This window comes from Ursus maritimus, unplaced genomic scaffold, assembly GCF_017311325.1.
Source record: "Ursus maritimus isolate PB19 unplaced genomic scaffold, ASM1731132v1 scaffold_5, whole genome shotgun sequence".
Lineage (NCBI taxonomy): Eukaryota > Metazoa > Chordata > Mammalia > Carnivora > Ursidae > Ursus > Ursus maritimus.
In genome coordinates, this window is record NW_024426663.1 from 3,279,366 (window position 1) to 3,300,783 (window position 21,418).

Consider the following 21,418-nt stretch of genomic DNA (forward strand, 5'->3'; position numbering starts at 1 on the left):
ATCTCCATACACATACATACTTAAGTGTGGCACATAATTTTGTCTTGCCTTCTTTTCCATATTTGACTAAAACACAAATACTTACTTGTAATTGTGTTTTCCTAAGCTCAGAATCCCAAACTTTCATGTTTGGGAGCTACCACTGCACTAGTGGATTTCATTATTAGAAGTCTGTTCTTTAAGTTACTATTTCTGAAATGATTTCCAAAGTCGAAAAATACGAATGTGAATGAGTCAAAAGTGAGAGAACAAAAATGAATGAGAGAACTTTCAGGGACATTATAACAGCATTTTATCTTGACATTTTCTGAAGTTAGAAAGTCCAGTTTAGATTCACAAATTAGACAGTAGGTAGGTAGGTGGGTAGATAGACCAACCTATCTATTTACACATCCACACACTTAAGGTAGCTTTGCTTTGACATCACTTTTTTTATGTCTTGTTTAATCTTCCAGGGAGATCATTGATCAGTTATATGCTTTGTTTGATGTGTCTTTTTTTTTTTTTTTTTTTTTAAAGTAACCATAGCAGGAATACTGTGTGCTAGGAGAAAGAAAGAACATCATAGGACAATACACTTAGGACTTTTCCCAGATTATTTCTTGCCTTGCTAAATTCTGACACATGAAATAGTAGCACAGTGTAATAGTTTGTATCAGAAATATAATATATAAAGATGAAGGGTCACTAATTTTCTTGAGTTCGATAAATTTTAAGTGACCACAATGGAATATATACATTCTGGAGTCTGGTTTCACAGTGCTTATTAAACAGTTTTTCCCATTAGTATGCGAGTGGTTTATGATCTCCTACGGTATAAAGATATTTTTAAAAAGAAATTTTGAGAATTAAAATAGAAGTTTTATTATTTGTTACCAGTAGGAAATGTGACGTTTGATTGGCTTCTTGAAGCAGCAGAAAGATTGGTCGGGTGGGTGGGGGTCATACTGTGTAAAGTCACTAGCAGAGTCAGCAAAGAAAGAGTCAAGAAAGAACGTAGTATGTCCAGGGAACTTACAGTCCCCACATTGTTGGCTTCTGTCTGCTCTTAGGGAGCCCAGTGACAGGTCGTTTTGACCTGTCTATCCTCCTGCTTCTGACTAATGGTGTTAAGTGTCTCCCTTCGCTACTGTTTCACAGCTTCCTCATATTTAGTGCTCTGCTTTGCTTTATTTGAATTCAGTTGACCATTAATACAGTTCCATCTTCTTATCACTCTCTAGAAATCTTTATTTTTCTGTGTCTAGTATCTAGTTGTTTAATCATTTTGAAAAATGAAGCTGAAAAAATTTATGATTTTTTGATTTTTGATCTTTCCTTTTAAATTGAACAACGTTCTTTAAATGAAACAAAAACAACTAATAAGGTAAACTGTGTGCTTTTTTTTTTTTCTCAAGCAGCCTGATCTCTCTGCAGCACTGGTTGTTTCCATTTCTGCTATTTTCTTAATACCAGACTGATCTATTTTTCCAGATAGAGGCTTTTGGTGAAAATATTGACAGTAAACATTTGCCTCCTATCTTGTCTCAAATTTGAGTGCGAACAGGACAAAATATTTAAGATCTTTAACTGTTTGATATAATGATAATAAAGGTTTTTACTCCCAGCCAGTTTTGAAAAAAAATATTTCCCTTTGCACCCTAACCAATATTGTTTACCTATCATATCTCTTTGCAATAAAAATAAAAAATTTGTCAAGAATTAAATGTATAAAAAATTGGTTTAGAGTTAAAATTGTTTGTAGCATCCAGTTGTAGCATCAAAAACAAATTTATAAATGTTGATAAATATTGAAACATAAAGTAAAATTTTACCAGAAATGTATTTTTTTAATGAGATAGAGGGAGACTTTTTTTCTTCCATATTATGTTTATGAGTGAATTTTATTTATTCCTAAAATGAAATATAGTTCAACATCAATTTTGTTTTTCATCTTTATGAATGTAAGCTTGAAAAAACCTAGTTCACATAAAAATTGATGGGGATGGAAGAAGTTTATTATAGCAACGTCACCTAGTATTTCTGAGATATTTGCCAAAATCACATCAACTTGACAGATTGTCTAGATCCTCCAATTTTTTTTGAAAGCACATGACTGGAGCCTACCTACAAAAATGTAACTCAGTCATTACTTCAGTTTGACCCCAGTATTTCAGATTGCCCTTTTGAATGGGTAAGAAGTATGCTTTTATTTATAAAGTGGGGAAAAGGTTAATGTAAAAAGGAACATGGAAACGGAGAACCAGCATGCTACTTTGACTGCCTGTACATTTTTAGGCGGATCAGTATGAGGAAAGGTTATGAAAGAAAGTTAATTGAATTGAAATTGAGTCTCTTAAGACTCTCCATGTCCATGGACCCCTGGAAAGTCTTTATACACTTACAGAGCACCTCATATACACTGGGTTATCGGCCTTAGGAAAGTAGTCCATGAGGTAAGAGCATGTGCTTTTGAGTTAGATAGATTAATTTAGGCTGTGTGACCTTGCACCATTCAGTTAACCTTAAGTTTCAGGTCCTCATCTACAAAGTGGGAATAATAAAATTACCTTATGGATCATTGTGACATTATGTTAAAGCACTTAGTTGATGCAGTGTAAGCTCTCAATAAGTGGCTGTATTGAAAAATTTATTCAAATCAGTCAAACAGGTGGTAATCATCTAGCAAATCTGGATTCAGTGATCATTCAAAAATCAATATTAAATCACTTGTTATAAATCTTCATTCTTTCAAAACTAAATTGTGTTTTATTCTTTAAAAACTAAATTTTGTACTGACAAAGAATTATGCTACTTTAAACCCAAGTATATTCGAATTGTCCTATTTAGTCTATTTTGTTGTCTTTCTGACACTTGGACTAACAGGAAAATATACTGCCTGAGGTGTAGATAGATTTTTGTATTTTTATCGATTTTCATAGCAGTGTTTTTAAAGCAGTCTCTCATACTCTTGTTGCTTAAGACTCCAGATCACCTTAAGTATTAGTACAGTACCAAGCCAGTAAATTATTTTTACATATGTGAAATTCCAGGTATGTATTAGCACTGCAAATGTGCTAATCATCAGAAAGGAATAATGAACCTATTGAGACAAACATGTATCAGAGCATAACTATCCTACCAAAAGTGGAATTTGCTATAAATAGTATCCCCACCTTTTTTTTAATGTCTGGTACTGTACAGATGAATTCTTAACAGTATGTCTTGAGAAGTACACAGGAAATTGGAGGAGATTCATGATTATAGTTATCTGAGAAAGAAGGGACAAGTAATAGGCTATTACTTTCCATTTCTATTTCCTGATGGTAAAGTTTAATATAAAGAATTGTTAACTGTAATTGGGGATTAGAGTAACAAGGATTTACTTAGTAAGGAATAAAGATACTTCTAAAGAATACAGAAAAAGCACATGCAAGGAATGGCCACCACATGTCGGGCTCAGATCACCTAAGAAAGAATCCCCACTCCATTCCAAGGCTGGGATTCAAACTTTGATGGAGATGGCACAGCTGTGGCTTGCTGAATGGCAGAGAAGTCACTGGAGTGCTGGACTGGCAGAACTTGCTGGAAATCAGCCCTGGGGTGCTGCTGGGGGAACCTATTTATAGGGAGATGTCTAACTGGAAGCACTCTGCTACAGAACTGTCCAAGGTGGATGCTGGGGGAAGCTACTGGCCACTGAATGCTGCTGGCAGCATGCATTATAAGAGCTAGATGCTGGAGAAGCTGTGGGCATTGCAGAAGTCTGCTGCTGGAGAAAACCATGCATGCCATGGAAGCCTGTGTCAAGCAGGCACAAGGGGATTAGAAGCAAAGCCCTTTTCCTTCTGCCGTGTCTCTTCAGTGTCTTCTGTGAACAAAGCTTAGTTAACGGTGTGACAGCTATCAGAGGAAGATACTTAAATAGCCCAAATCCATTTTCACAGAGCTGACAAAAATAGTGAATTTGGATTTGAGGAGCAATAATTGATAACTGGAGAACAGTCCAGTTGGATCCCATATACACCTTTCTACACATATTTGAACTCTATTCAACAGCAATGCAACTATTCCACCTAACGAGATATAGCTATTCTTAAAACGAAGAAGTTTTCACCCTTTCTCAAGAATGAACAGATGAATAGACTCCCAAGGGTCATTATATCCATCACTAAATATTAATTACTCTACAAATTCAGTCAGTCACATTGAATATTCTCTTATAGAAAGATTAAGTTGTAAAGTTAACTGCTATATGAAATAAAAATGGGAAGGAGAGAGAAAAAGAAAATGATTTGCAGATAGAAAATATGCAAAGCCTATTAGTCATTGTTTTTATATTTGGTCACAGGCTGTAATTGATAGCTGTGGTTTCCTTCTTCGGTAACCCATTCCATATTTTCTGTGCCTTCAGCAAGACTCTCAGCTGGTTAGGATTCTTTACTTGGTGGAGTGACCCAAATCTCCATTCCCGAAGAGTATGTGTTCTCAATCATCCTGCCTTTTTGGGGGGGAGGGGTGAATGTTGTCGTTTTCTGGTAACTTCACTGTTGGGCATAGAAGTAATAAGAGATGTACATTCCAAGTGAGAGCATCACAGGATTCTCAAGTTGAAGAAAGCTGGTCTGTATGCTATTTCTACTGGAAAAAGGAGGCTCTGAGTGACTTGGGAATTCAAAATAGTCTGTTTCCTCTAAGTCCAACCAGATGTTCCCATTTTAAATATCAGAATCCTGATTGAACCAATCAGTGACACAACTTTTAAAAAACTTGACAAGACAGGATTAAACTCTCATTTTAATTCAGTAGTTCACACAATTAAATTTTGTGTTTGATCTTCAGAGATAAGTTGTTTGTTCTAGGGCTATCATGGAAACTCTGTGGTTCTTATACAATACCTCGCTCTGAGAGTAAATGGGCCTGAGTTTGTCTTTTTCTCTTCATATGTGAGCAAGGGTACTCTAAAGGATCCCATCCCACGTTAGATTTTATAGTCATTATTATTGCCCTAAGGTCAAGTGCAGCAGGCACCTGGGCTCCCAAGACACATGTATTAGTTGGCACTTATTACAGTGGACCACAGTGGTAGTTTGATTGTGATTAATGCAATTATTTGTAATCGGGCTTTGGATTGATAATATTCCATTCCTGTTGGCCAGAAGCAGGAATAGCAGATTTAAGGAATAACCTTAGGACTGAAGTAGAGCACACACACCCCACCCCCATCTCCACCCAGGGCTGAGATCCAGACTATTGGGGAGGACGCAGCCATTGCTCTTAGAGAAGTTCTTGTGCTACCCTGCTGGCAGAACTTGCTGGAAATCTGCCCTCTGGAGTGCTAGAGAAACTGTTTACAGGGAGGTGACTAACTGGAAGCAACTGCTGCAAAGCCACCCAAGATGGGTGCCAGGGGAAGCTGCTGGCTACCTTACACTGTGTCTGTCAGGCGCTGGAGAAACGGCATGTGCTTCTGGAGCTAGGCTCAGGAGAAGCCACTCACACTAGAGGAGCCTCATGCTGAAGAAGTCATCTGTGATGCATAAGCCCACAATAGGGAGCCGTTACCCGCTACAGGGGCCTGCCCAGCAAGGCCACTAGAACCAAGAAGCAAAGTCCTTCGTGCGATCTCTCCAGAGCCCTCTACTGACAAAACCTCATGCTGGCCAAAAAGGGAAAAATATTCAAAAGGCCCAGATCTATTTTAACAGAACAGAAATGAAAGGTGAATTTGGAGCTAAGAGTCAGTAATGCCTTTCCTGGCACACTGTTTTTCTTTTTGCACCCTCTGCAAATTCAGTGTCAAATTGGTGTTCAGGATTATTAACTTTATTTACTAACTCATGATGAACCTTTTTTGCTTTCCCCTTTTTTAGTTCTCACTTTGCTTAGGCCTTGGCCCTGTCCTCTATTGTAAGTCCCCACAGATCCTTTTTGGAAAGACATAGTTCATTGTGAGATTATCTGGGCTAAATCCTGGAAGAGTATATAAAGGTTACGTCTGCCATCCAAGAGAGGGCAACGTTAACTGTCAGGCAGAACCCTCCTCCTACATGGGAGGCTCAGTTTGCTTTTTATTGTGGTAACATGCACATAATGTAAAATTTACCCTTCTTACCATTATTTACTATATAGTTAAGTAGCATTAAGTACGTTGTAAACAGTAACTCCCTCCTCCTCCTCTCCCCAACCCATGGAACCACCGTTCTACTTTATGTCTCTGTGAGTTTTACTACTTTAAGTACCTCATTTAAGTGGAATCATACTGTATTTATCCTTCTGTGACTAGTTCATTTCACTTAGCATATGCTTTAAAGATTCATCCATGTTGTAGCATGTGTCAGAATTTCCTTTTGAAAGCTGAATAATATTTCATTGTATGATATACCGCATTTTTCTCAGCTTTATTGAGGTATAAGTGACATATAACATTGTATGAGTTTAAGGTATACAGAGTATTCGTTTGATACACTTACATAGAGCAAAGTGATTATCACATTAGGGTTAGTTAACACCTCCATCACCTCACATAATTTCCATTTTTTTCCTGTGGTAAGAACATTTAAGGTTTTTACTCTTAGAAACTTTCAGGTATATAATACAGTATTGTTAATTATATCACCATGTTAATACATTAGATCCCCAGAATTTATTCATCTTGTAACTGGAAGTTTGTACCCTTGGGCCACCATCTTCCTGCTTCCCCTACTCCTCACCATTCTACTCTCTGTTTCTGTGCGTTCAGATTTTTTAGATTCCACATTTAAGTTATATGATACAATACTTATGTTCTCTGACTTATTTCACTTTGCAGGATTTTTTTCTTTCTTATGGCTGAATAATATTCCAGTGTGTATATATAGGTACCTCATCTGTATCCATTCATCCGTTGATGGACACTTAGGTTGTTTCCATAGCTTGGCTGTTGTGAATAATACCGCAGTGCACATAGGAGTGCAGATATCTCTTCAAGATCCTGATTTCATTTTTAGATATATACTCAGAGGTGAAATTGTCGGATCATATGGTAGTTCTGTTAATTTTTGGAGGAACTTTTATACTGTTTTCCATATTGGCTGTACCAATTTACATTCCCACCAACCGTCTCCAAGGGGTTCCCTTATCTCCTCGTCTTTGCCAACACGTTATTTCTTGCTTTTTGGTGATAGCCATTGTAATTGTTGTGAAGTGATACCTCATTGTGATTTGGTTTGCATTTCTTTGGTGATTAGTGATGTTGAGCATCTTTTCATGTACTTATTCGTTCATGTGTCTTCTTTGGGAAAATGTTCATTTCCTCTACCCATTTTTAAATTTTTTTTATTTTTATTTATTTATTTATTTTTTACTGAGTTATTTGAGTTCCATATATGTTTCAGATATCAACACCTTATCAGATACATGATTTGCAAATGTTTTCCTCCACTCTTTAGTTTGGGTTTTGATATACAGAAGCTTTTTAATTTAAAGTAGTCCACTTAGTTATTTTTCCTTTTGTTGCTGTGCTTTTGTTGTCATACCTAAAAATCATTGGCAAGATCAGTGTCAAGGAGCAGTGTTTTCTTCTAGAAATTTTATGGTTTCAGATCTTATGTTTAAGTCCTTAATCCATTTGGAGTTAATTTTTGTGAGTGGTGTTAAGATACAGGTCCAATTTCATGTATGCAGTTATTCTTCTGCATGTGATTATCTGATTTTTCTGATGTCATTTATTGAAGACATCATCCTTTCCCCAGTGAATATTCCTGGCTCCCTTGTCAAAAATACTAATTGTCCATATATTCCAGGATGTATTTCTGGGTTCTTGACTCTGTTCCACTAGTCTATGCGTCTGTTTTTATGCCAGTACCATACTGTTTTTGATTACTACAGTTTTGTAGTATAGTTTAAAATCAGGAAGTGTGATGCCTTTGTTCTTTGCTTTGGCCGTTCAGGGTCTGCAGTGGTTTCATACAAATTTTAGGATTTTTTTCTATTTCTGTGAAAAATTTCATTGAAATTTTGATAGGAATTACATTAAATCTATAGATTGCTTTGGGTAATATGGACATTTTAATACTAATTCTTCCAGTTCCTTAACATGGAATATCTTTCCATTGTATCTTCAGTCTCTTACATCTTTCAATTTTCAATAAACAGAATCTTTCACCTTCTTGGTTAAGTTTATTCCTAAGTATTTTATTGCTTTCGATGCATTGGGATTGGGATTGTTTTCTTTATCTCTTTTTCAGATATTTCATTGTTAGTGTATAGAAACACAACTGATTAATATATCTTGATTTTGTACCATACAACCTCCCTGAATTTGTTGATTAGTCCTAACAGCTTTTTGGTGGAGTCTTTAGGATTTTCTATATAAAAGATGATGTCTGCAAACAAAGACACCTTTCCAATTTGGATGCCTTTTATTCCTTTTTCTTGCCTGATTGCTCTGGGTAGGACTTTCAGTACGGTGTTGAATAGGAGTGGTGAGAGTGGGCATCCTTATCTTGTTTTTGTTCTTAAAGGAAAAGCTTTCAGCCTCTCATTGTTGATTATGGTATTAGCTGTGGTCTTGTCATATATGGATGCCTTAATTATGTTGAGGTACGTTCCTTCTATACCTAATTTGTTGAGAGCTTTTATCATGAAAGAATGATATATTTTCTCAAATGTGTTTTTCAGTATCTATTAAGATGTTCATATGATTTTTATCTCTTATTCTTTAAATGTGGTATATCATATTTATTGATTTGCATGTGTTGAAACCATTTTTGCATCCAGGGATAAATCCCACTTAATTGTGGTGTATGATCCTTTTCATGTGCTGTTGAGTTCAGCTTGCTAGTATTTAGTTGAGGATTTTTGCATCTATGTTCATCAGGGTTATTGGGCTGTAATTTTCTTTCTTACGTCCTAATTTGACTCTGACAGCAGGATAATGCTGGCTTCATAAAATGAGTTTGAGAGTGTTCCCTCTCTCATTTTTTTTTTAGAAGAGCTTCTTGAAAAGGGTTGGCTTTAATTCTTTAAATGTTTGATAGGATTTTCCAGGGAAGCCATCCAAACCTGGGCTTTTCTTTGTTGGGAAATTTTTGATTACTGATTCAATATTCTTAACTTGTGTTAGTCTGTTCAGATTTTCTATTTCTTCTTGATGTCGGCATGTTGTGTATGTTTCTAGGAATCTAGCCATTTCTTGTAGGTTATCCAATTTGTTGGTGTATAATTATTCATGGTAGTCTCCCATGATCCTTTGTATTTTTGTAGTGTCAGCTGTAACCTCTCTTCTTTCATTTCTAATTTTATTTGAGTCTCTTCTTTTTTTCTTAGTCTAAATATTTATCATTTTGGTTTATTTTTTTAAAAACAGCTATTAGTTTTATTGATATTTTATATTATTTTTCTGATTTCTGTTTCATTTATTTCTGCTCTAATATTTGTTACTTCTTTCTGCCAACTTTTGACTTCATTCTTTTTCTGTTTCCTTGAGGTGTAAAGTTAGGTTGTTTATTCGAGATCTTTTTTTTTAATGTAGGCATTTATCACTATAAACTTCCCTCTCAGAACTGCTTTTGCTTCATCCTATAAGTGGTGACGTGTTGTTTCCATTTGCTTCTGTTTCAAGATATTTTTTTATTTCTTTTTTGACCCTTTGGTTGTTCGGGAGTGTGTTGTTTAATTTTTACGTATTTGTAAATTTTCCCATTTTCTTTCTGTTGTTGATTTTTTTTGTTTCTTGCCATTTTGGTCAGAAAGAGAGTTGGTATGATTTCAGTCTTCTTAAATTTGCTAAGACTTGTTTTGTAACCTGTCATATGATCTATCCTAGAGAATGTTTTGTGTGCACTTGAGAAGAATGTGTAGTCTCTTGCTGTTACATGGAATGTTTTGGATATTCTTAGATCTATTTTATCTAAAGTGTAGTTCGGGTCTAATGTTTTCTTTTTTATTTTCTATCTGGATGATCCATTCTTTAAAGTGAGGTGTTCAAGTCCCCTACTATTATTTATTGTTGTAGTATCTCACTTCAGATCTGCTTTTATTTGCTTAATATACTTAGGTGTGCTGTAATGTTGGATGCATATTTATTTGTCATTGTTATATCCTCTTGATGAATTGACCCTTTATCATTAAAGAATAACCTTCTTTGTCACTTGTTACCACTTTTGGCCTGAAGTCTATTTTTTCTGATACAAGTGTAGCTACCCCTGCTTTCTTTGGTTTCCATTTTCATGGAACATCTTTTTCCATCCCTTTACTTTGAGCCTGTGTGTCCTTAAAGCTGAAGTGGGTCTCTTGTAGGCAGCATACAGTTGGGTCTTGCTTTTTCAATCCAGTCAGCCACTCTGTGCCTTTTGCCTAGAGAATTTGGTCCATTGACATTTAGGATAATTACTGATAAGTAAGGACTTAACTAATACCATCTTACTAATTGTTGTCTAGCTATTTTGTAGTTCTCTTTTTCCTTTCTCCCTTTCTTGCTGCCTTCTTTTGTGACTTGATTTTCCATATTGGTATTGTTTGATTTCCTTCTCTTTATCTTTTGTGAATCTAACATAGATTTGTGCTTTTTGGTTACCATGAGGCTTACGTAAAATATCTTAACACTCTATTTTATGGTGATAACAACTAAACTATATTACATACAAAAATTCTACTCTTGTTCCTCCCTTTTATATTTTTGATGTTACAATTTACCTCTTTTTATATTGTATATTGTTAACAAATTATTGTAGCTATAGTGATAACTCCTGTCCTTTAACCTTTATACTAGAATAAAGCAGTTGACACATTACTACATTATAGTACCATAATACTCTGAATTTGACTGTATACTTACCTTTACCTACCACAGTTTTGTTTATCCATTCATCCATTGATGGGTATTTGGGTTTCTACCTTTTGGATCCCATGACTGTAAATCCCACCTGTAGTTCTAATTTAATTGTATCCAGAAGGCTAATCAAACCACAGAAGGATTATAGTAGGAGGTCATATGATCTGTTGTTCCATTCATCCTTGTTAGAATAGTAGCTTTATATAGACATTGAACCCCTAAATAAAGTTCACATCCCAGATAACCTAGTAATACTAGTGAACTCATCGTGTGGGTGTGCTGATTCTATGCCATGATAGATACAGCCATTCAGGAATACATTATTTGCTTCTATACCTTGAACATCATCAGGTAACCTCAGTCATATTTTATCTTTCCTATGTTGAGCCTGTCCAAAAGTGTTTACTTTTTTTCATGTTGTTGATTCCACACAGGAACTCATAAGTTGGAAGAGGTAACCACTCTTCTGAAGATACAAATATGGTGGGCAAGTAGATGGTTATTGAGACAAGATAGATTTTTATTGTTCTTGTGAAAAGTACGGTGCTTCTTTTGGTATGTTTTTTGATGGTGTGATGGTGGTTCCTTTTGGGAGGAGACAAAAAGGGCAGGGGACTGAAGCAGAAGAGAATAGTGGTGCATATAATTTTGAAAGATACCTTAAAAATAGTTTATTACTGTTTTAAAGTGTTTTCTAACAAGGAACTGTGATGTCTTTTTCAGACTGCACTGGCACATTTAGAGTCTCTTGCAGTGGATGTTGAGGTGGCCAATCCACCAGCCAGTAAGGAGAGCATTGATGGTCTTCCAGAGACCCTTGTTCTTGAAGACCACACTGGTAAGGACAAAGTTGATCTCTGATGTCAAATGACACATTGCATGTTTAAGTATATTATCAATGCACCTGAAAGAGAAAATACTGACTGTTAGAAACTTTCATCAGTTTTTCTATGAAACCAGATTCTGACAAACTTTCACCTAGTAGAAGAATATTTTTAATTTATTAAGTCATGGGCTGGAACAAATGTGCCCCAGCCAACTTTTCTATAAAAGCAATATTTATTAAATTCCAAATTGTCATGTATTGCAGAAACATGTTTGCAAATTACTTTTTCAAAGATTGGGTCTTCTATCATAGGTATCATCTGTGAGTTAATATGTTGATTTTCAGTTTTATTAAAATTGAACTCTGTGGGATTGATGAGATTATTTTTTGTTTTCAGCGATTGGTCAGGAGCAGTGCTGTCCAATCTGTTGCAGTGAGTATATTAAGGATGATATAGCAACAGAGCTTCCCTGTCACCATTTCTTTCACAAACCTTGTGTCTCAATTTGGCTACAGAAGGTGAGTTTTATTTTTACTTTTTTTGGAATTAATATTTTAATAGTTCCTCCTGAAAGTTAATGATGATAGTATCTTTTATGCCTGTTTTATTTAGCTACATACTCATAGTACTTTTTAATTAAGTGTTAAAAATTGATTACCTCTTGGGGCACCTGGGTAGCGTAGTCGTTAAGCGTCTGCCTTTGGCTCAGGGCGTGATCCTGGCATTCTGGGATTGAGTCCCACATCGGGCTCCTCCACTGGGAGCCTGCTTCTTCCTCTCCCACTACACCTGCTGTGTTCCCTCTCTCACTGGCTGTCTCTCTGTCACATAAATAAATAAAATCTTTAAAAAAAAATTGATTACCTCTTAATGATTACAGATTAATGATAATGTGAAACTATTTTACTAACATTTCTAAAAAAACAATATAGACAACACTAATTGCTTGACATATTTAATCACTTTTGGAAATGATTAAATATCAAAAAATTATTTTAGGATAAAACTAATTAGATCTTTAATCATATCCCTGAAATTTGTGTTTTTGAAAATATCACAAGCAAAAAAAAAAAAAAAAAAAGCCTTTGGCACTACTCAAAGTACTATAATAATATACAGATATTCTGCTAATACAAATCAATGTCTTTGAAAATGTATATGAGAAATATGTAATCACCTACCATGTACCTCTTATTCCAACTATATATATTCTCCCTAAATATTTACCCAATAATTTTTAACAACATTTGAATTACTTAAGAAAAAAAGAAAGAGTCTTACTTAAATGTTCTCTGTGAACTATATTTTTACATAAAGTATATTTACAGGCAGTAAGGTAGAAATTCCCAAATCACTTTCACAGCTTATTTACTTAGGGATATAACTCCCTCTTTTCCCTACAGCCACTCCCTTCCTTGTCCCCTTCCTCTCTTCCTCCCCTCCTTCCTCCTTTCCTTTCTTTCCTTTCTCTTTCTTTGCTGTTGCTACCCTTCTACTGCCACTTCATGGATGTCCAAGTTCTACTTAAGATTTGTAAAATCCAATGCAGAAATGTTCACTATTCCATTATAAAGTTTGAAGTTTCTCTCTCAGCTTTCAAGGCCTTCTGTGATCTAGCCCCCAGCGTGTTTATTCAGATTTACTCGTCTGTACATTTGTTGATGTTTGCTTAGCTGGTGTAGTTTTCCCCCGTACCATCCGTAAGATTAGATGATCTAGGTAGGGCTAGCTTAAATCCCACCTTTTCTGTCCTTCATATACCCTTTATTTAAATTCCCATGATAGTATCTAAGCCTTAAGAAGGATCTAAATGTTCCTGCTATGTGTCAGGCGGTGGTAGATGACTTGTGTATTTTCTCATTTAATTCTCACAATAACTCTGGGACATACTGGGACATATCCTTATTCATTTTCCAGTGACTGTTACTCATCCAGGGTTACACAGCTGGTATGGGTTGATTTGAGACCACATTGATGTGACTCTAAAATGTTGTTGTTCACGCCCAGTCTGTATGGCAGGAGCACAATAAGTGCTTGCTAAATTAAATTCTTGAATTGTCAACATTATATATGTTGTACAGCTTTGAATTGTCATTGAGTTGGCTCTAACCCAAAGTAATAATCTCCTCGGTCTCTTTCCCATCAAGAAAAAGCCTTTCCTCTGGGGAAAAGATCCCCAGGATACAAATCTTTGTTCAACAGCATGATTTCTATCAGGGCTGCCTCTTTGAGAGGAAAAAACATATTCTCGAGGGGATAATCTATCACCAGATGACACATCTCTATAATCTTTGGTCCAAGGATGTACTCACAGTATGACTGCTTTCCCTGTCCCATCTTCCTTCCTAGTTAGCAGGCACTTAACTCTCCATGTCTTCTTGAAAAGGAGTTCTATGGCTAATAAGGAAGGTGTGAGGCCCATCTGTTTTGACATAAACTTAAGTGAGGCTTCAATATATGTAAGGGAGGACCATCCTAGGGGATGATTTGGTGATACAAATATGTGAATTAATTAGGTCTGTGGTTTCTCTAATGTAGGCATCATGGAGTAAATAATAAAACTACTTCAGTTCAGGTGAGGACGTGCCTTGTGATTCCTTGCTCACACTCCCCCATGGCACCAGTGCTGGGCAAGGAGTGTAGTAGACTCTCCGTTAATTCTAAATGAAAGACGACTGACTGAGAGATACAAACACAATTAGGAGACACTATTCACCCTCAAAGAAATTAGAATCTGGTTGGGATAAAGAGGAAATAGCATCACAATTTTGTGTCTCTGGATTGTGTGGGTTAAAGTTGATTTAGTTTTTGTTTTTATTTGATTTGTTTTTTGTGTAACAGATACTGTTTTCTTTTTCTTTGCTAAGATATTGTGTGGCAGTTAAGACCTTTCCTTTGGCTCTGACCTTGTTTTCCTCCCCCTCTAGTCGGGAACGTGCCCTGTGTGCCGCCGCCACTTCCCACCTGCTGTCATCGAGGCATCAGCAGCTCCATCCTCCGAGCCTGACCAGGAGGCACCCCCTTCTGGCGACAGCTCTGCAGAAGCCCCCTAAACCTTAACGCTTGAATGCGATCACTCTGTCAAAATCAATCTGCAAATTCCTTCTCAATCTGATGTGCAAATAATTATATATAAATAAATTTAAAATGCTATATATAGTCTATGCCATAGTTTAGAAAGAAGAATATTAACCTTTCTAAACTAAATTTAGGTTCGCAGAAAGTACTAAACATTTTCAAGCTGAATGTTGAAGCAGTGCATCCATTTTCTTTAGTTGAATATGTTGGTATTAATTGTAAAGCCAAGCTTACCAATTAACTCTCTCCAGAAAAAATAATCATATATGTGGCACATATTATTGGTTTTGTCTGAAGTACTGCCACTGAGTGATTATAATTAAGCTCTCCTATTTGCATCAAATGTGAAGACTGTGATCACAACAGTAGTAAAATTTGGTTTCATTGGAAATAAAAAGAATTCTAAAACATGCTTTTTTTCATTGGTCACTTTGCTTTTGCTACATCAGAACCTCTTGGTTCATAATACTGAGTGTTTGTTTTTTTTTTAGGAAGGTGTCTACTCCTCCATCTTTCCTTAACATTAGGACTTTTTAGACTGCCAAACAAAGGCTAGAATTTTGGCTTAAACATCACAAAATTTTAAAATCTTAAATGTAATCCCCTTGGAATGATTAGATAGTAAAATAATTTTTTTTTCTTTTTCTAAATGGTGGATGTGCTTAAAGTAAGGTTAGCAAAAGGCATGGGTGTTTTACTATGGTTGGTGCTTGAGGTAAGGCTAGTGAAGCTTATGAACAATCTAGTGTGCTCAGTGTTTGGTATGATGAGATGAATTAGATGGCCCTTATGAAATCCTTTCTCCCTTTCTACCTGGTTACAGTATACTTGAGAACATTCATGGCACATTTGTTAAATAAATACTGTTTTTTTAATTTATAAATTTATAAATAAGTATATAAATTTATAGAAGATACAGTTTGTTTAAAGTAATTTTGTTCTGAAATATTTTGGAAAGTTTGCAAACGTGCATCAAAGTGTTTAAACATTCTGTTGTATCCCAAGAGGAAATCTGATCCTTAAAAAACCAGAAGTTTAATGGTACCAACTTTTATAACGTATAACATTGATGGGGTATAGGACAGATTTGGCCGCATCTTTTTACAACATATCTAAACCTTACTGTGTTATAATTTATTCCTTTAAAGTATTCCTGAACAAGGATTATTCATAGTACATTTTCAGCATTTGTTTCATTACACTGATTTATTTTGATAAAATTATTCACCTGGAAATAAATAATAAAAATGGGTTGTTTTGAATTAAACCAAATTAAGCCCTGGGTGAAAAGGGAGTAAATTATATGATCATCTAGTGACTATGAGCAGAACTGAACATGTAACACGGTTCCTTTCTTGTTTTACCTTTCTCTAAAGGAGAAAAGATGACCCTGACCCCCGATCTGCCCTCTAAAAGAGTTCTGTTCAGATTCTTCTATAATAGTGAGGAATTGAGCTTTCCTTAGTTGTTTTTAGGGGAAATTTGGCCCTTAGGGTCATCCATAATTATATAACCCCAAAATAAGACTGCACAGCTTTCCGTTTAGCTGATCACACCCAGTAGGCAAATATGTACAAATGGACATAATATTTAACTTACAGATGTGATTTGCTGTCAGCACCAGAGAATGATAGGTGTTAGAATACCACATTTGAGCAAGTAGAATTGTAAAGCACGTAGTGAGCGTACATCCATCTGAGTAGTACATTGATAATTTAGTTTGGACACGTAAAAGGAGTATTTATATGGCTTCCCAAATGCAAAATTACATTTTATTTGTGTAATTTCTCTGAGTATTTATATTCCATCTCTTTTCTCCATTCTTAAATGAATTTTCACTGTTGGCACATTTGAGGCTTAAATATAAGGAACATAACACTTGCATTCTAATTTTTGCATATATTGTAAATGTGTGTCTGGTATTTACAGCAAAATACTGTGTATCCTTTTATGGGTAAAACAAAACTGAACATTGCATGCATGTAATGTGGTGACTGTAATTTAGGGGTTCTTTGGGGCTTCTGTGACTTTGGAAATGCTTACATTCAGGCCTTAATGTTGCATTAGCTAGCATGTTTTCCTTCTGATGTATATAGTCACTGTTGTATAAACTAATCTTTGCTTGTTTTCTACTCTGTGATCTTTCCATACCATATTTCATTGATGATCAGTTAGTGTCAAGGAGTCAAATCAGATTAAAATTAATTCTCATGTGTATATTGTGGAACTTTGTGGCTAGTGTGATTTTTTTTTTTTCTTTTCCTTTTCTTGTTTCTTTTTTGTTGTTGTTTGTTTCCTTTAAGTAATACTGATCAGTTGTGATGCTTACTGGTTAACCTGACATTGCTACAGATTGCTCTGTAGTAAGCCACAAATTATATTTAGGCAGTATTAAGGGACGTCAGTTTTCTTCTCCTAGTAGCAGCTGTCCCAAAGAAAATATTTCTTCTTTGCCTGTTAAGATTTAGCTATTATCTGCCAGTTGTTAAGAGGTTTGGGTTCCAAACTCAACCAGTAGTGTTGAGAGCTGAACTTAAGATAGCGGTTGTACTTTTTGCTTTCCATCTGTTTCTCTCCTTCATTCTTGGCTCCCTACTGTCTATAAACAGCTGCTATGAAGGAGAAAAGTTGAAAAAGAGTTGGCTTAAAAAATTTTTTTTTATGAAAATTGAGATTTTAGGATTTTCATTGTAACAAGTTGATACAAGCAGAGGTGGAAAAGTTCAGATGCCAAAATATTGTTTGATCCTCTGAAATACTGTTTAGATTCTTTCAGAAAAGTTAAGAATATATGAAGGAAAATTAGGAATAAGTATAAATATTGATAAAAATATTGTTTCTCTTATTCTCTATGTTAAGTGACTTGACCTAATTTTATTTTTTTAAAACATTTTCTTCTTCTTTGTAATATGAATGCTGATATTTAAAGGTAGATCCATGTGATTTTCTATTGTGTTTCTTAATCGTTTATCTCTGAGCTAACTAACTCTTAAGATTATTTGTGATTTGGATTTATATATAAGCTGTTAAATATATATGAACTGTTAAAATGGAATGCAAGTTTTCAAAAGCCCAGGTCTAAATGTAATGATTGGTTTATTGTTCAACAACCCCAGTCCATCATTTTCCGTGTAAATCATAAACAATAAACAGGATGTACTCAGTGGTCATTTCTAATATTTAATTGTGCAGTCACATCACTTCTATAATTTAAGCCCCTGGAGGATTTAGCATTAATGGCAAAGAACATAGCTGTTAAAGTCTGGAATGGGCTCCTGGGCATATGATTTCATAGTCCTTGAACTGTGAACTAAGAAGGCCCTAACAGAGAGCCCAGCTATACAGAAGTTGTTGATGGACTTCCGGAAGGGCTCTGAAGGAGTAGTCCCTGCCCACAGCAATCCTGTGGGTTTAGCAGGGCTGGATTTCCCACAGTGACTCGGGATTGCAGAAACCCTCAAAGTTCCAGGACAGAGGCCCACCTCGCTTCAGTGGCTTCTTCCAGATCAGACATAGGATTGTTATTATATCTACCTGTTGAGTAAGATTCCTCATGACTTCCAAAGGGTTCAAAGACCTCACCCATTTCAGAAGGGTAAATTGAGTGCTGATAGGTTATGCACGCGTTAAATTAGAAAACGAATCATTAATTTTGTTTCGAAGCTTTAGAATATTTAGAATTGTGATTCTCCCTTAATAGAATAAACACATGCTAGAGAAAGAGTCTCGGAACTAGAGACAGGGTTGGCACACCTCTTCTCTACTGCCAAATCCTTTTATAATTTTCATACGATTTTTATTCAGCCACTGCTTCCAGAGTTAGAGCCACTCAGCATTACTACAAGGATGGATTTCATTGTTAGAAGAGTGTTGCCCACGTGTGTTTATAAATAGCACACATGTGACACTAGACAGAAAAGTCCTGTCTCTTCTGTGTGGTCACCTCTTCACACCTTCCCTCAGACTTCACATTTTTCCCAGTTCTTACATGATGTCCGTTCCAGACCAACCTGGTATTGGCACTTTCAATCCCTCTCAAAATACGTTGCTCAGCACTAAACACGGTTCTTCCGTGGTCTGAGAAGAGCAGGGTCCAGAGGCTTTATTGCCAACGTCAGTGATTCTCAGGACTGTTAACGATTGGAATATGTTGATGTTATCTGTTACCGTCACCATTAGGGAAGCATGTCATACTGTTGTCTCTTGCTGAACTTAACAGACATTGCTGGTAAGCCAAATCCATTCCTAAAATTACTTCTACAATTTCTCCGTAACCTCATTGAAGCACTGCATTGATCCTTATTCGGTCAACTTGTAAAGGTCCTTACGAGTTCTGATTCGTTCTCTTAGCCTTGTGTCCGTTTCAGTTTTGACGAAGCATGCCTTTAGTATTTAGTGGCTTTGTTCAAGTTAATGATAAAGATTGAATAGAATAAGATGAAAGGCAGACCCTCACGAGAATGCCCCGAGAGGCTGTGCTCCGGGTGACTTTGATCCCTTTATCAGTACTTCAGGTACAGCTGTTGAGGCAACTGCCAACACTTACGTGCTCATGGTTCTTCATCTTTTCCTGAAAGGACACAAGAAATGTCATGTTTGGCAGACAAGCAGATAGGACTGTCTATGGAAGTAGCCTAATCTGCTAATATATTAAATCAAGAGAGGAAATGACGTTGGGGCGCCTGAGTGGCACAGTGCTTAAGCGGCTGCCTTCGGCTCAGGGCGTGATCCTGGCGTTACGGGATCGAGCCCCACGTCCGGCTCCTCCACTATGAGCCTGCTTCTTCCTCTCCCACTCCCCCTGCTTGTGTTCCCTCTCTCGCTGGCTGTCTCTATCTCTGTCAAATAAATAAATAAAATCTTTAAAAAAAAAAAAAGGAAATGAAGTTAACTGGAAATGCCTTATTCTTAGTGAAATAACACTACCTCCTTTTGTCTCTGTTCACATGCCATCTGTTTATTAATCTGCCCTAGAATTTGTGATGTCAAGCTCATTTTTATAATTCTTAGAATCTACTATTTTTCCTCTCAAACATTGCGATATTTGACGTAACATGACCTTGACAAGTCACTTAATTGTTCTGCTTGTTTTCTCTATAATGAATCTAAATTATAGGTTCAGTACTACTGGTTGTGCATGGGAAAAGGTTTGAGAAAAGATGTTCTTTGTTGACATGCAAAGTCATGGGGAAATAGCGTTGCTTTCCATCATTGTTTGATTTTGGAACTACCTGTGAGGATTGATGAACATTTCAGATGAAAATCATAAAAGTATCTTAATTACCTCTCAGAAGTTGAAAGATTTTGACAGGGGAACTTTATTAAAATTTAACCAATAATTTTACTAAAAGGCTGCATGCCTGGATATGGCAATGTATTCAATCTTGTATTTTTAGTTTATAATCAATATACAGTTTTTATAGTGAAAAATGGAAGGAGGAGGTCTTTATCTTTTTAGAAATAGATACCACCTCTTAGCCATTCACTGCAGTAACAGAAATTCTGCAAGCCACTATGATTTCTTTTGATTATAACACAGCATCTCTTCTTACTAAGATTCATTGAAAAAAATGTATAAATGTATATTTATTTATTTGAGAAGGAGCAGGGTGCAGGGGTGAGGGGCAGAGGGAGAAGCAGTCTCCCTACTGAGCAGAGAGCCCCAGGTGGGGCTCGAGCCTGGGACCCTGAGATCAGGACTTGAGCCAAAGGCAGAACGCTTAACCGACTGAGCCATCCAGGTGCCCAGGAAAAAAATGCACTTTTACATTATAAGAATAGTTTCATTTATGAAGTGCTAAGTATTAGACATTGTGTTAGGCTCTTTGTTTTACTCCTCATAATGAATTTGCAGTATAGGTTGTTTTGTTCCAATTTCACAAATTAAAATATTGAGTCCTGGTTCTTAAGAGCTCAAGGGTTCTTTCTTATTCATGCCACCCTCCTGGGTAGGAGCAGCCTATCTGATCATTGTTAATATTTAAATAACTTGTTTGAGATGCAGTCTGAATTTTAAAAATGAGGAAAAGAAACGGCAGGCGGGGGTTGCTGTTCAAAATTTTGAAAAAATATTTTGTTTTTCCTTGCCATATTGCTTTGCTAAATTGTTACAGAGAGACATTTTTGCCTTAAGTTATGTACTGCTGACCGAAGTTCTAATGTCCTGGTTAGTAAAGTTTCTTAATCACCATTAAGATTTGATGAAGGGCACCTGGATGGCTCAGTTGGTTAATTGTCTGCCTTCAGCTCAGATCATTATCTCAGGGTCCTAGAGTCAAGCCCTTCATCGGGCTTCCTGCTTAGCGGGGAGGCTGCTTCTCCCTCTGCCTCTGCTGCTCGTGCCCTCTCTCTCTCAAATGAATAAAATAAAATCTTTATAAAAAATAAAAAAGAACAACAAAAAAGATCTGATGAGAATCTCCGAACTGCTTGATAATATGGGATCCTTAAGTTATTCTGCCGAGAGTGGCCTGAGATGTATGTCATGCCCTTGTTTGTTTGTTTGTTTTTAAGATTTTATTTATTCATTTAACAGAGAGACAGCCAGCAAGAGAGGGAACACAGGCAGGGGGAGTGGGAGAGGAAGAAGCAGGCTCCCAGCAGAGGAGCCTGATGTGGGGCTCGATCCCAGGACTCCAGGATCACGCCCTGAGCCGAAGGCAGATGCTTAAGGACTGAGCCACCCAGGTGCCCCATGCCCTTGTTTCTTAAGCCAGTA

The 21,418-nt window shown here is 36.3% G+C and overlaps 1 protein-coding gene across 2 annotated transcripts in view; it reads left to right on the forward strand.

The window, feature by feature from the left end:
* PJA2 (praja ring finger ubiquitin ligase 2) overlaps positions 1–17,866 on the forward strand; it is a 75,537-nt gene extending 57,671 nt beyond the window's left edge. For both annotated transcript variants that reach the window (XM_040621983.1, XM_008704922.2), the window contains exons 8-10: positions 11,519–11,633; positions 12,019–12,140; positions 14,550–17,866. In XM_040621983.1, the coding sequence (XP_040477917.1) occupies positions 11,519–11,633; positions 12,019–12,140; positions 14,550–14,675 (363 nt within the window). In that variant the 3' untranslated portion in view covers positions 14,676–17,866. The remainder of the gene's footprint in view (positions 1–11,518; positions 11,634–12,018; positions 12,141–14,549) is intronic.
* The last annotated feature ends 3,552 nt before the right edge of the window (positions 17,867–21,418 follow it).